Genomic DNA, 14,876 nt, shown 5'->3' with positions numbered 1-14,876 from the left:
AGGGAAGCAGACCAGGTACTAAGGAGGTATTCCAAACCTTCCTTGTCATTGCATTCTGGCACGGTTTTTATCCTGGTTATTACATTTTCTTTGTTTTAGCTGGTGTTGGTGTTGAGTTTGGAAGAAGTAAGTTGTTTAATAGTTACTGAGCTGTTTAACCCAACACAATTATCAACAATATAATAGTATTCAGACTCATGTTCAGAAAACGCTTCATTCCAGACGATTACACCTTTGATGTTTACAAGCCAATTCAATCTCTGAAAAAGATCAATGTCACAATTGCGCTCTACAATATTGCTGCCTATTTGGCAACTCATGCTGGAACCAATTACATTGCTGCCTCATTTGTGTTGTTGAGTATTGACCACTCAGTTTTTATTTGGAAGGAAACTTATGGAGGGCCCATATTTTGTGGAATTGTCCTGTACTTTACTTTGAAGATGTTTTATGGCAACGTAACTTCATCCTCCGAGAAAGCAAAGAAACAACAATAAATTATGGATTTTCTAAAACTTTACGTCAAATACGAAGTAAATAATCATGGCTTGTAGTTAGGTTTGTAGTGGATTAATCGTTCGCAATTTACAGATCACCTTTTCTTCTCGCTAGTCTCAACTTGAAACCTTCCTCAGGAGCAAGATTTGGCAATTTCTTATTGAAATGCATGCTTTGACTTGGGTACAGTAGCTCAACCTTAAATTGTTGAAGAAGGGCAATTGGTGAACGTTTTTTGCTCAATCAATGAAAATTGTTTGCCCAAGCACACTCTTGGTCCAGCGAGAATGGCAGATACGAGAATGGAGGATATGAATTCTCCAAAAATCGCTCTGGTTTGAATTCTTCTGCATCTTTTCCCCACACATCAGGATGTCTGTGAAGGGCATAAATGTTCAAAATTGCCAAAAAATCCTTTTCCAAAGCATTAATAGGATTAAGCAACAATTGCTGATGATACGATTCATTCACATACCTTTGGAATTTTGTATCCATCAATCACTTGCGACGAAGTTAAAATTCTTGGCGGAAGTTGACTGATAGGAGGATACAATCTCATATTCTCTTTCAAAACACAATCTAAATATGTCATATTTTGTAGCTTGTTGTAATTCGAAATGTCCTCTCCTGATGAGAAAGTGCTCACAATTTCTTCATAGAGTTTTTCTTGAACTTGAGGGTTCTTGGCAAGAGAGTAAAATAAGAATGCTAATGCACTAGCTGTGGTCTATTTCATGACAATATATCACATGTAAATTAATAGATTATTATATTCTCATGATAATAAATGACAACAATTCTGACCTACCTCATGACCTGCCAAGAAAAGATGGCACATTGATTTTTCAATTCTTGATTGGTCATTCCAGTACCTTCATCGTCAACAGCTTCAATCATGGAATGAAGAAGTGTGTTCTTGTCATCTTTTTGTTTTCGACACTTCTCAATAATAGAATCTAAAAATCGTTGAAACACTTCAATGGATTCATCCATTTTCACATTGCTTTCCAAAGGTAAGGACGTGTATGGCTTGCCAATAAATAATCTCGCTGCATTTCCAATATTGTTCATGACATAATGATAGGCATCGAGTGCTTTTTTGTTTGATTCATTTGATGCAGATTTGTGATTGGGAACTAATTGTGACAAGTAATCAAAATCTTCTCCAAATATTGTTAATCCCAACACATCAAGTGCCATTCTAACGTCAACATTCCGTTGTTAAATCATGCTTGTTCAATTCTACCACTCACCTTGCAGTCACATCAGAAGGAGAAATTTCAATTTCCTGAATTCCCTTATCTTGGAACAACTTGTTCAATAAGGACATGGTTTTTTGTGCATTCTCAACAAATGTCTGAGTAAATCGTTCAATATTATAGAATGAAGGGTCAAGAACTTTTCTCTGTCTCTTCCACTATTTGTTTTCAATGTAATATGATTCATAATCCATAAATTGAGTAAATATATTAAGCACACAATGAATTACTATTATTCCTACTACAATGATTCCAATCAATACAAACCTCATCACCATTTGAGAATACCACATTCACTCCAAAGAACTTGTGCATATCTTCCGTAAAGACCAATGTATTGTCCTTTGCAACCTCTTTCCATTTCGTTACAAACACTCGGGCAGCACTCGGTGTGGCAAATATGACCACTGGAATCTTGCCAACGAAACCAAAATGTGGACGAAAGTGTTGAAGAGCAAAGGCTCGTTCATAGGTTTGTACTGAGGCTTGATTGTACCGAAAGATATTCACGAGTAAACACCAAAGAGCATTGTAATGGGCCAATTCGCTAACGGGAACAGGATCGGGTGTTTGAAAAGTAATCTTCTTCTTTTTCAATAATAGCGGTTGGTGAGTGTCATTATGATCATCATCATGATGGGTGGGCCGGAGGACTCCTCCTCCGTTCAGTTCTCTCTCTTCTGCATGATGATCCTCTTGTGTTTCATGATGAGAAGGATGGTGAGTGTTTGTTTTCAAACCAACGACTTGAACTTTACCAATGACTTTGGCTTCATAATTTCTCATCACTAAATAGAGTAGAAGGAGGAGAGTGAGAATTGCTAATCCGATGATGGCGATTAAATTCATTTTGTACAATGTAATTTGTTAGGAAAGATGTTTCAATTTTTGTTTTTGATTGAAAGTATTGAACGAAACGGAGAACAGCTCGTGTTGAAATTAGTGTCGTTTCAATTCCAAACATGGAATTTCATTAAAATGTTAAATGAGCGCTTGTGTTGTGATGGCACCAATTAGAAGAATGGCGCAGAATTAAATATACCAGTATTATTACAATAGCACTATTTCCTTTAACCACAACTGTTCATAACTGTTATCAAAAATGTGGGAAATGATTACAACATTAATATTATCAAAAAAATGTCTTCACATTCTTCTTCTGCTACTACTGAACCACACACCAGCTCCTTCAAAGAACTCTCTATTCAGGATGTCGAGAGAGCTTCGGGACGAATTGTAAAATATATTCATCGTACGCCTGTAATGACAAGCTCATCACTTTCTGGAATGACTGGAATTCCTGGTTGTACTTTGTATTTAAAGTGTGAAAATTTCAACAAAGTGGGTATGTGTGTATGCTTGTTGAAATCATGATCGACAATTATTCATGATGAAATTTCGTGTTTTTGATTTTCAAACCATCGTGTAGGAGCGTTTAAAATTAGAGGTGCCACTAATGCAGTTTTAAATGCATTGGAAAATGGTGATGATGAATTGAAGAGAAAAATCAAGGAGGGCGGAGTCACTACTCATTCATCAGGTAAGTGGACTCACCTTGAAACTCTTTTTTATGGAATGGCTATCTTTTTCGAAATGTGAAATAATGATCATCGAAATGTTTATAATGATTATTATTTCACACTGTCAAACTCATGTGAAATTCGTTGTGTCCACAATCATAATCATAGGTAATCATGCTCAAGCATTAGCAAAAACAGCTCAAATGTTAGGAATTCCTGCTCATGTGGTCATGCCTTCAAATTCTCCAGCTGTGAAAAAGAATGCTGTCGAACAAACTTACGGAGCTCGTGTCATCTTGTGTGAACCAACTTTAAAAGCAAGAGAAGAAACTTGTGAAAAGATCATGAAAGAGACTGGCGCAATATTCATTCATCCCTATGACAATGATGATGTCATTGCTGGGCAAGGAACTGCCGTCTTGGAATTATTGGAACAAGTGAAAGTGGAACAACATAACTCTCCTTCACAGTTTCCGTTGGATGTTTTAATCGTTCCAGTCGGTGGTGGAGGTCTCTGTTCAGGATCCTCTCTCTATTTCAAACAGAAGGCTACTCTCGAATTGAGCGAGACTCAACCTGAAAAACTCAAGAAAACCATGGTCATTGGAGTGGAACCTGAGCTTGTCAATGATGCACAAAGATCTCTACAAGCCAAACAATTAATTGGAAACGATCCCAATGTACCATCGAATACAATTTGTGATGGCTTGAAAACCAATCTCTCAGAACGTACTTTCCATTACATTTCAAAATATGTGGATCGAATTTTTACTGTTTCGGATGAACAAGTGTCACGAGCCATGAAACTTGTTTGGGAGCGTATGAAAATTGTGATTGAACCATCGAGTGCTACGGTAGTGGCCTTGACATTATTCCACGAAGAATTTAAACAATTGGCTCTTGAGAATGAATGGAAGAATATTGGAATGGTCATTAGTGGTGGAAATACATCGATGGGACAGTAACCCGTACATTACTACACCATGCATCCGCGGAGAGAAGTGAATAAATCATCCCTACAACAGCATGACTGCTATTCACTTCGCAATGAGCGACCAAAAACGGCCAATTCAACAGCCAAAAATTTTCAAAAACATTAATTCTCGTTAGTACTACTCACTTCATCGGCATCCACAACATCTCATCAACAACAACAAGAAACACCAGCTCTAGATTGGTTTAATTTTGAACTACAATTTTATGCAACAAGATTTATCAGCTCAAACAGCAACAACGGAGGACAATGATGCAGCCTTGAATACAACTGCACCGGCCTTCTCGGAAGAGAGCGAAAAACTGGCTCTATTACTTGGGCAACAACGAGATTTTAGCAAAATAGGAACGTTTTTAATTCTTGTTCCGATCCTATTCGGAACAACCTTCTGTTGGGAGCGAGGGCCAACTACATTTCTGACGTTGGCATTAGCGGAGCTTGCTCTTCATCTCATCTTGAACATATGCATTGTTAACTATGCCAAAACGTTGCAATCATTTTGTGCTGGCAATATTTGTCGATTGATGTTCATGATCGTGATGAATTTATTAATGTATTATTGTTATGGTCCGTTTGTCCCTTATCACGTTTTCTCAACTTTTCGAATTTTAATAGCCTCAGGAACGGCCTTTCTTGATAATCGATTGTTCGTTACAATTACTATAGGCTTGTCAGGGTCCACGTTGGGTGGCATGTACCTAGCCTTTGTGAGAGAGAAACACTTATTGACCCCTGATGAGGAAATTAGGTTTCACCAACGACTGATAGAAGTGTTCACATTACATTACACAATCTTTTTAGGGTCGTTTCTATTCTCTCTCTTCATGAAAAAGAGATATGAAGAAAAGCATAATACTGACATGGCAATTGCAAGAGAAAAACTTATCAACAATGAAAAGACCCAATTCATTGCAAATTTGAGTCACGAAGCAAGAAATTCATTGCAAGGAATAATGGCCACTGTGGAAGTGTTGAAACACAAATTTCATGATGGAGTTTGCATGAAAAGTTGTGAACATTGTTTCAAAAAAGATAGTGCCATCTCTGAATTGATTGGAGACATTCAATCCAGTGCATCTCTTTTGTTACACATTTTATCATCATCATTGCAAATGAGTTCGCTTGAAATGGGAAAGATCAAATTGAAGAATGAAGAATTCAACATTCTTTCATTGTTTGAATCCATGACAGGAGTATTCTCATTGGAAGCTCAAGGAAAGAACCTTTCTCTGGATTCATTTTTCGATGCTTCAAAAGTTCCATTGAATTTGAAGGGAGATTCCGTTCGAGTGAGTCAAATATTGATGAATATCATTTCAAATGCCATCAAATACACATCTCAAGGTTTTGTGAGAGTGAATTGTACATGTGTTGATGAAAAAGAACTCTCAGAATTGTACAATGAAATTGAAGAAGATAAGAGTTATGTGAAATTTGAATGTATTGACAGTGGATGTGGAATTGCGCAAGATCAAATTGGAAAATTATTTCAACCTTATCACACTATTGATCCAAACATGGATGTCACGCATAGATTCGATTTTTATTTCAAGACTGCATCTAACATTAGTAGTGATAATAATGCAGGAAGTAGTTTGATTAACACCAATAGAAATGGATTGGGATTGAATATTACGAAATTACTTGTGGAGAAAATGAATGGAAAAATAATTGTTGAGAGTGTCAAAGGAAAAGGTACAACCATCTCTGTTGTGATTCCTCTTGAGATAGCTTCAAACCATGTGCGCTCTGAAGATAGAAGTGAAGGACTAACACACAAAAACGTATCTCAAATATTGGAAAAGCCTGTTCAAGAAGGAAAGAAGGTAATGGTGTACATCATTGATGAACACAAGAGCTTTAGAGACTGTTTAAAAGCATATTTAGAAATATTTAAGAGAGTACGTTCTGTTAAGGAATTTGAATCAGTAGACAAATTTCTTGAACTTTTCTCTGAAACAACGAAAAACTTTAAAGACGAGATGTATATCGTTTTCTGCCATGAAACCGAGTATGAGAAAATTTCCACTGCTCTTGATGGAGAACATGTTAACATTATTCTTACAGTTTTACGAGGTTCAAGCAGGTTATTTCCAATGATGAACTATCTCTCTAAGCCCATCCTTTTTGGAGATTTAGTAGCGATTTTTGATGACCAAGAAATGGTAAAGCAGCAAAACAACATCATCCTGGAAAAGAGGAGAAGCTCGTTAGGAGAGCTTGCCAACAAATCAGTACTCTTGGCAGATGATAATGCAGTGAATCGAAAAATATTGGTGAACATGTTGAAAATTATTGGATTCAAAGATATTGACACTGCAAATGATGGATTGGATTGTTTCAACAAATTCAAAAAGAAGGAATATTCTTTGGTTTTATTGGATTGTTTCATGCCTGTCATGACGTAAGTGTTATTCAACGAACCTCAATTATAATTGAATGGAATTTCTATAATTTTCAATGGTATTGCATTGTTGAACCTCAATGGTAATTGAATGAAATTTCAATAATTTTAGAGGAAGAGAATCATGTGAAATGATTCGAAATTTTGACAAACAACGAGAGAATGGTGAAAAACGAGTTCCAATTTTCGCCATCACTGCCAACACATGGGAAACGAAAGAACAACTTTTATCTCAAGGTTTTGATGATGTTTTATACAAACCCATCTCAGTACACGATTTGAGACAACGGATCCATGAGGCTGTCACTTAAGATGGAATTTACAACGATACTCGGTTGGAGAATCTTTTAGAATGTGTTTGTGCATTTACAACGAGTTGGTTGTAGTATTCCCTCACACACTCCTCAATCACAAATTGAACGTTTCCTTGGTTGGTGGCACAACATTCATAGTACACATGATCAATTCCTCTATTCAACAGCTCCTTCCTACCTTGCTCGATCATTCCCCAACTAACCTTTCTATTGGAATCGTGAGCCATGAACGTATAATTCAAACATCCTCCAACGCTCTTTAGGTTATTGAGATGAACTGTACACCCTCTTCGCTTCTCATTGAAAGAGGAACAACATACGGGTTGAGAACAACTTTTTCGTGCAGAATAAGATTTGAGTCGAGGTCTAATAGCATTGCTTTTGCAAGGCTGTTCTGTTTGTTCCGTCTTGATATCAATGACATCCGTTAGGCTTGGAGACAATTCCAAAGAAATTCTTCTTTGAGAGAGAAGATGATCTTTTTCTTCCAGGGTTTTTGGCAATTCATGTTCACTACTATACAATTCCGATTCAGATAACAAAGTTTGAGTCGTGTCAGCAGTATGGTCAACGAATCTTAGTCCAAGTAGGACGAGTCTCGATCTGTGACTGTTGTTGGTCATGTTGTTGTGAGCTGCATGACAAGCTGCGTACTTAGCCTCTGACATCCACGTATCAATGGCCTCCACAAACGACCTCTCATCGTCCAATCGAAAACACACAATGAAAATATCAGTTTGCTCATAGCTTATTTGTCTCAGTTCTGCATACTCTGTACGAGCTGAGCATTCTGAAAAGTACAAGCAAAAAGCCTTTAGAAGTTTGTGAAAAATCAAAAGTTGACATGCGAGTTGAAGTCATTGATATTAGCACAACCTACCTTGGAGTGCTGCTGTGTGGAATCGAACGACGAGGAAAAATTATTACTGCTACTACCATTACGACGCTGTCCTCCATTCACATTCATAGTCACTGTTGCATAGGAAAAGTCATACACTGTCGACTCGGGAGCACTCTCTTCATCCATGCTCGTATTTCCCATTGTTTTTCGATGCTGCTTGTGTATGTAGTGGTTGAGTAAGGTTGTTTTACCAACCTTCTCGGATCCCATGATGGAGATCTTTACTTGAGCCGTAACAGCAGATGCTGCGTATTCACTGGATACGGCATTACTTGAACTATTCTTTCCTCCGAATGAGGATCGTCTTCGGGAAGGAGAGGGATCTCGATTGAGGGTAACAAATTCAAACATTTCACGATTAAGGCAAGAATGTTGGTTGTTTTCTTATTGAGAAAGCTATTCTGACTGCTAATAACGATCATCATTTATTCATTCAGAACACACATAACACGCCATCACATCTCCTAATATTTAATGATGTGATGGTTTTGTTGGTGAGATCCAAATTTGGGCAAATACAAAAGAATTGTCATTTAAAAATGAATACATCCGGATTTTCGTCAGCCCTGTCTGCGCGCAATCTCTGGTTCCATCATTGAACAATCATTCGCCGTTCGGACATGCAATCAAAGAAACTTGCCGCAACTAGTAACTGATGATGAAGACTGATTCTTGATACAGAAGGAAGTTAATTTTCAATTAAGCGTTGAGCCAACATGGAAATCCAAAGGGAATTTCCCAAAAGAAGACCCAATCATTTTAACCAAACTAATAACACACAATGGCTGAACTATGAATTGATAATTCAACAGAAAAATGATTCCTCCAACCTTTGATTATACGTCGGAAGAAAACCAACATGATGCCGCAGCACGAGACACACAAGCAGAGCCACCACTTATTGTTGGTGCAAGCCACTTCTCTGGTGGGCCTTCCATGAAGCAAACCAACATCACCGTGAAGTTGTCTCCAAAACATGAGCAATACTTTACATTTAGCCTAGGACTGCCTCCATTCTTTCTACCTGTTATCGTGGACAATTTTACATCTCCCATTATTCATTACGATCGTAACACAACTCTTGTGATCACATGTAAATATGTGCCACAAGAATATCAAGACTCCTCGACTCTTCCTTTGGACAGCGACACAGTGTACACCGTAAAGATGTCATTAACTCCTTCGTCTGTGCCTCAGTTGGAAAAAGATGCTTCCATATCTAGATATCTAGAAAAGAATCTGAAAGCTAATAATGTAACTCCCTCAATTCTTGCCTACCTTAAAGATTATTTCATTATTGTGAGAGAATATATACCTGGATCATCGTTGAAATGTTTGACTATGGAAAAACCAACAACAGACCTGGACACTCTCCAAAAGACTCTAGAAACAGCTATCAACCTATGCAGAGGTGTTGACCAGCTTCACACAATGAGAGTAGTTCATTGCGATCTGGCTCCTGATAACATTATTTGGAATCAATCAACTGTAACAATTATTGATTTTGGCCTCAGCGAGCTATTACCATTGTCCAATCCGTATGTATACACCTCAAACCCAAAGGGAAACGCTAGATACATGTCTCCAGAAGCAACTGGCCGTCTTCCGAAACCCTTAGGGTTCTATAGCGACATTTACAGCCTTGGATTCATACTATTCGAAATGATCGCAAAAGACCATCCGTTTAGTAGCTGTGTGAAAAGCTCAGATTTTATTTTCTCTCACATCACAAAGCAGCCAGAATCGCTGTATCAAAATTTGAAACGAAGAGGTATCATTACGGACGAAGACTCTACATTCGCAACAGCGGTTCGTGCGATCGCGCTTGTTATTAACAAGATGGTTCAAAAATCCATTGAAAAGAGATACTTTTGCATGGAAGGTGTTATTGCTGATCTTGATATTGTTCTAAAATGCATCCAAAAAGAAGACAATTCTTGCCTCTGTAGCTTTATTCCTGGACAACACGATGTACAAACAACGATCTCTATTCCTTTCGTTGTGTATGGAAGGGATTTGATTATTGATGAAATGAGCAATCGTTTGCAAACCATGATTGACCTGAATGTACCAACTTTAGTCATGGTACGAGGATATTGCGGTGTTGGTAAGGTTCATTTGAAAATTTATATCTCTGTCTAACATGATGTATAAATAGGAAAAACAAGTATTGTGCGAGAGTTTAGAAACAGATGCAAGGACATGATTGTGTATTTTGAAGCAAAGTATGATCAGAATCAGAACATCCCGTTTTTTGCCTTTACCTCCATCATTAGCTCTATCATCGAGGCTGTACTTGGGGAAACAGAAGAGTTTATTTCTGAATTTAAAAGCTATGTTCTTGCATGGCTTAGTGTTACACAGCTCGAGATGCTTGGTGAAGCAATTGCTAATTTTAATTTAATATTTCCTTCCTATCAAGGCAGATCTAGTGCATTCATTTGGAAGGAACACCAGGAAGCAGTCAAGTTATTTTCTCAAGGAGGTGTGTACTCAAGCAAGTTTTTAAAATTCAAACTCACATCGCATCAGTCATTTGCTTGTTAAAAGCGTATAATCAAATGAAGCACAAGCCTATTACCATTTTCATTGATGACGTACAGTGGACAGATTTTGAATCAATGAAGTTGTTAAAGGAAATGATGGGGTTGGGAACCTGTGAAATCTTTCCTTTGCTTTTGATATTCGCATACCGAGACAATGAAGTGAAAGACAACGACCACCATCCATTGAATATATTTCTGGAATCAGCTAGGTCAATTGCTTCAATAACGGACATAGAGGTACCAGAACTAACTGAAGAAGATTGCAATTATTTGGTCGCAGCATCATTACACCGAACTCCAAGAGACACTGAAAACCTAACGAAAGTACTGTATTCCAAGACCAAAGGAAATCCATTCTTCTTGAAACAAATGCTTGTTACACTCTTCCAGGAAGAAAAAATATTTTTCAACCGGACCTTACAAGCAATTTCTTGGAATTTGGAAGAAATAGATCATGTGAAATATTCACAAAACGTCGTTGATTTTTTATTGATTCGGTTTGATTGTATGCTCCCAGATACTAAAAAAGCATTAGCGTATGCTTCATGTATTGGATGCAAAGCCCTGTTTCAACATTTGTTTCACTTAATGAACATTAAGAAGGATGAGTACTCAGCTTTGGAGCTGAAGGAAATTCTCGATCACGGAGTTAAAGAAGGTTGGATCAGCTACATTGACTCTCATACTTTACAATTCAATCATGATAGGCTACAACACGCGGCAAATTCGTCATTATCAGAAACAGAAAAAGCCAAAACGCATTACACTTACGGAAAGTATCTTTTACAAAAGGTTAAGACTGGCGAAATTACTCAAGAAGAGGTTATATTTGACATTGTGGTTCATTTGAACCACAGATCTAAAGACCCTAAAATTCTTAATTCTCCAGAGAAGCGTAGACGCCTATTAGAATTGAACAAAATGGCTGCCAAGAAAGCATTAAGTAGTTGCTGTGCAATAGAACAAGCAAAGGTGTTCGCTAACACGTCCCTAGAAATTTTACAACTTGAGAAAGATGTTTGGGGGAACCACTATACCAGACCACTTTTGAGCTGTTCATGATTCAAGGAAATTGCGAATATGTGACCAATGTTGATTCTGCAATCTCCATCTTCAATATTGCCTTACAAAAAGCAAAAACCAGATTACATGTTTTTGAAGCTTGCTATAATCTAGAGATGAGTTATTTGACCCAAGGAAAGTTTGAAGCCGTGTTTGAATTGTTGACGACACACATTTTTCCAGCTTTTGAAGAACTGAAGTTTTTGACAGTCCCTTCTAATCGAAATGTTGATGTTCTGCGAGAATGGATCGACAACAAGATGAAATACATGAAAAAGAATATCATTCCTAAATTTACCAAAAAGGACGTTCTAGAATTGCCTGATATGACAGATCCAGAGGATATATATTTTATACAAATGCTTGCTCAGAGTTGTCCAGCAATCTTCCATATGAAATCACTGGACACCATGCACACTCCAAACAGCAGATTTATTTTTATGACCTGCATGCTGATAGGTATGGAAAAAGTACTGAAACATGGATTGTGTCTGGATGCTCCCATTTTACTCGCCGTCTGCTCTCATTTTTGGAGCACGTATGATATTTGGCCTAGAATGACAATGTTTATTGATGCTTCGATAGAGCTCTCACGAAATCGGTACAAGAACCCACAACACTGGTCCTCATGCCTCTTACTTAAAATTATGAGCTTTGCTTTGTATCCAAACATCAATGCCTTGGAAGTTTGGAATTTGATTGAAGAAGCTTTTCTATTGACAGTCAAGTGTAACAATAGAGGATACGGAGTGTTTACCATAACATATTACCCCTTCTACCATTTCTTTTTTGCTAATTCTGATATCAAAACTTCTATTGAGCTCAGCAAGCAATGCATTGCCATTATTAAGGAAATTGGAAATTGTGTCCTTCTAGACACCAGTAACATGATTCTTGAGATGAAGAGAGTCATTTGCGGTGAGACGGAGAGTTTTGACCCTCCATACACTTGTGATGTTATTCACTATCCCTTTTTTAGATGTATGCACTTCTTGTTTAAAGCAATTTCTCTCTTTTTTCAACAGCAATTGGAAGAGTCGTTTACATGCATTGAACAGACGTTTGAATTTAAAGAAGAAGTATTTGGAATGTGTGCTGAGTGGGTTCTCGTTATTTCTCAAGGTTTAGTATGTTGTGCTTTTCAAAAGTATATTCTATTGAATCACATACCCAATCAAGAGGAGAGACTGCAAAAAAGTGACAAAATTATTGATGACGTCCTGCAAAGATTGGAAAGGCTTTGCCAATGTAATTCACTGATTTTTCCAAGCCCATTTGCATTGATCAAAGCAGAGAAGCTATGGTGTGAATATTTACGGTTTGGACATGACAACACTAGAAGCATTATCAATTTGCTGACACAAAGTTTGACACTTGCCACCCAAGAAAGAAACCACTTTATGGTGAAGTTTTGCAACCTAAAATTGGGAGAGTTATTCAAAGATCTTAATCTATTTGACAGCATTTCTGGAAAGTATTTTTTCAATGCATACGAGCAATTCAATGAAATGGGTGCATCTCTTATGGTTAACCATATTTGCGAGAAATACAAGGATCAAATAGATGCCTATGAACGAGAGATGGGTACATCCGTAGCATCGTCGACGAGCTCTTCCGAAAAAAGCGCCTCCACTGTCCAACAAGAATTTTCATTAACATCCATTACTAAGAGCAGATTTGCAGAGAGCAACGAAGTTGACTTCAAAGAGATATTTATTTCTATTTTACCTTTGCTAAACGAACATACTGACTCTAATCGATGTTGCCTACTCCTCAAAAGAAATACTACACTATATCTAGATGCAGAGCTTAATGATGAATTAAACCCAAAAGTGAGCATACTGCCACACCTAAATCATGAAGAGGCATCTATTGACAAAATCGCTGATAAATTGCCTCTGAAAATGATATATAGGACAATGCGAACGAGATATGAGCAAGTTTTTTCACAATCTACGGAACTTGATCCATACTTTGAGAATTCTCATATTGCCTCAGCATTATGTTTGCCAATTATTCGTGAAAAAAGTGTGATTGGGTGCGTCTATCTCGAAAATAGAGAAATCGAACACTCTTTCACCGTGGAAAAGATCAACACTGCCAAGTTAATCATTTCAATTAGTATTGACAATGCTAAAATTTTCAGCTCTATCAACAAATCCTACGCTCGATTTCTTCCATCTGAATTTTTAAAGCTCCTTGGAAAGAGTCATGTGACCAAAGTGAGACTAGGTGACGCAATCTCACGAGAAATGACTGTTCTCTTTTCAGATATTTATGGTTTTACAGAATTAATGGAGTCTCTTTCAGCCAAAGAAGGGTTTAGTTTCATCAATCGACTGCTATTTAAGGTAAGTATTTTTTCGACCCCACAATATTCTGTTGATAACATTACCACATTTCGACCATAATAGATAGCACCGCCTATTAGCAAGTATGGAGGATTCATAGATAAAATATTAGGTTTGTAGAATTCGAAATAATCATGTGGAATGTAACCTTGCAATCATCTGAAATGTAAATTGATATTTGTTATTATTATTCAATCAAATTCAGGCGATGGTATCATGGCGCTGTTTCCTGACCCTCAATCTGCGGTGAAAGCTTCATTGGAAATGATATTCGAGTTGGAAAAATTCAACGCTGAAAATGTATACAGTGTAAAAATGGGAATTGGTATTTCCAATGGTATGGTAGGTGTTATTATTGAGGTATTGATTTAAATTATTTAAACTCGTGTTGAAATATTGTTTTCCGACATTGGTTTTAAATGATCCAAGGTGAGCCTTGGAACTATTGGATACGAAGACAGACTCGATGCTACCGTTATTTCTGATACAACCAATGTTGCCTCGCGCTGTGAATCAGTGTCCCGATCATTTAAATCAAGAATCATTGTCACGGAGACTGTTATCAATGGTTCCAGTCAGATATCAGATGCCTACATTATTTATATTGGAAAATTTATTTTGAAGGGCAAACAAATTGCTCGAGATTTATATGCCATAAAAGGCAAGAAATGGAAGACCATGATCCAAAACGAAGATTTGTTCGAAAAATCTACAATTTCCCAAGTGGTGTCGTTATTTCAATCTAAAAAGTTCGATGAATGTCTTGAACTAACCAAACAAATTAGGAATGACACCACCACAAGCAATCCTTTTGTGCTCGCCATGTGTCGATTTTATTCACGGGCCTGTGACATTTATTCGAATTGCAAACTTCCAGAGTCATGGTCAGGAGATATTCGATTAAGTAAGGATGGAGAACCAAAACCATATTTTTTGGAAGAGAGTTATTATCACCCATGATCAAAGTTACATTTCAACAACAACAAACATTCAACATGTTGTTTCAAATGAATGATATTAAATGAAT

General features: G+C 37.3%; 6 protein-coding genes across 6 annotated transcripts; 4 read left to right on the top strand and 2 right to left on the bottom strand.

Moving 5' to 3' along the window:
- Window positions 1–197: 197 nt before the first annotated feature.
- Window positions 198–497, top strand: C9374_011092 (uncharacterized protein; the record flags this gene model as incomplete). The annotated part of the gene is made up of 1 exon (XM_044686709.1): window positions 198–497. One exon carries the CDS (start codon window positions 198–200, stop codon window positions 495–497), a length of 300 nt encoding a protein of 99 aa, XP_044543429.1.
- Window positions 498–741: 244 nt separating this feature from the next.
- On the bottom strand, window positions 742–2,606 carry C9374_011091 (uncharacterized protein; the record flags this gene model as incomplete). The annotated part of the gene is made up of 6 exons (XM_044686708.1): window positions 742–912; window positions 974–1,225; window positions 1,307–1,314; window positions 1,371–1,699; window positions 1,752–1,915; window positions 2,025–2,606. The coding sequence occupies 6 exons, from the start codon at window positions 2,604–2,606 to the stop codon at window positions 742–744; spliced, it is 1,506 nt and encodes a 501-aa protein (XP_044543428.1).
- A 291-nt stretch (window positions 2,607–2,897) lies between these two features.
- C9374_011090 (uncharacterized protein) lies at window positions 2,898–4,242 on the top strand (the record flags this gene model as incomplete). Its single annotated transcript, XM_044686707.1, has 3 exons — window positions 2,898–3,102; window positions 3,187–3,297; window positions 3,446–4,242. The coding sequence occupies 3 exons, from the start codon at window positions 2,898–2,900 to the stop codon at window positions 4,240–4,242; spliced, it is 1,113 nt and encodes a 370-aa protein (XP_044543427.1).
- Window positions 4,243–5,095: 853 nt separating this feature from the next.
- C9374_011089 (uncharacterized protein) lies at window positions 5,096–6,986 on the top strand (the record flags this gene model as incomplete). Its single annotated transcript, XM_044686706.1, has 2 exons — window positions 5,096–6,675; window positions 6,788–6,986. The coding sequence occupies 2 exons, from the start codon at window positions 5,096–5,098 to the stop codon at window positions 6,984–6,986; spliced, it is 1,779 nt and encodes a 592-aa protein (XP_044543426.1).
- An 8-nt stretch (window positions 6,987–6,994) lies between these two features.
- Window positions 6,995–8,241, bottom strand: C9374_011088 (uncharacterized protein; the record flags this gene model as incomplete). The annotated part of the gene is made up of 2 exons (XM_044686704.1): window positions 6,995–7,801; window positions 7,870–8,241. 2 exons carry the CDS (start codon window positions 8,239–8,241, stop codon window positions 6,995–6,997), a joined length of 1,179 nt encoding a protein of 392 aa, XP_044543425.1.
- Window positions 8,242–8,706: 465 nt separating this feature from the next.
- On the top strand, window positions 8,707–14,809 carry C9374_011087 (uncharacterized protein; the record flags this gene model as incomplete). Its single annotated transcript, XM_044686703.1, has 7 exons — window positions 8,707–9,997; window positions 10,049–10,375; window positions 10,423–11,379; window positions 11,505–13,849; window positions 13,913–13,961; window positions 14,055–14,191; window positions 14,279–14,809. 7 exons carry the CDS (start codon window positions 8,707–8,709, stop codon window positions 14,807–14,809), a joined length of 5,637 nt encoding a protein of 1,878 aa, XP_044543424.1.
- Window positions 14,810–14,876: the final 67 nt, after the last annotated feature.

This window comes from Naegleria lovaniensis, assembly GCF_003324165.1.
Source record: "Naegleria lovaniensis strain ATCC 30569 chromosome Unknown tig047, whole genome shotgun sequence".
In the NCBI taxonomy this organism is placed as follows: Eukaryota; Heterolobosea; class Eutetramitea; order Acrasida; family Naegleriidae; genus Naegleria; species Naegleria lovaniensis.
This window is presented reverse-complemented; position numbering and strand designations above follow the sequence as displayed.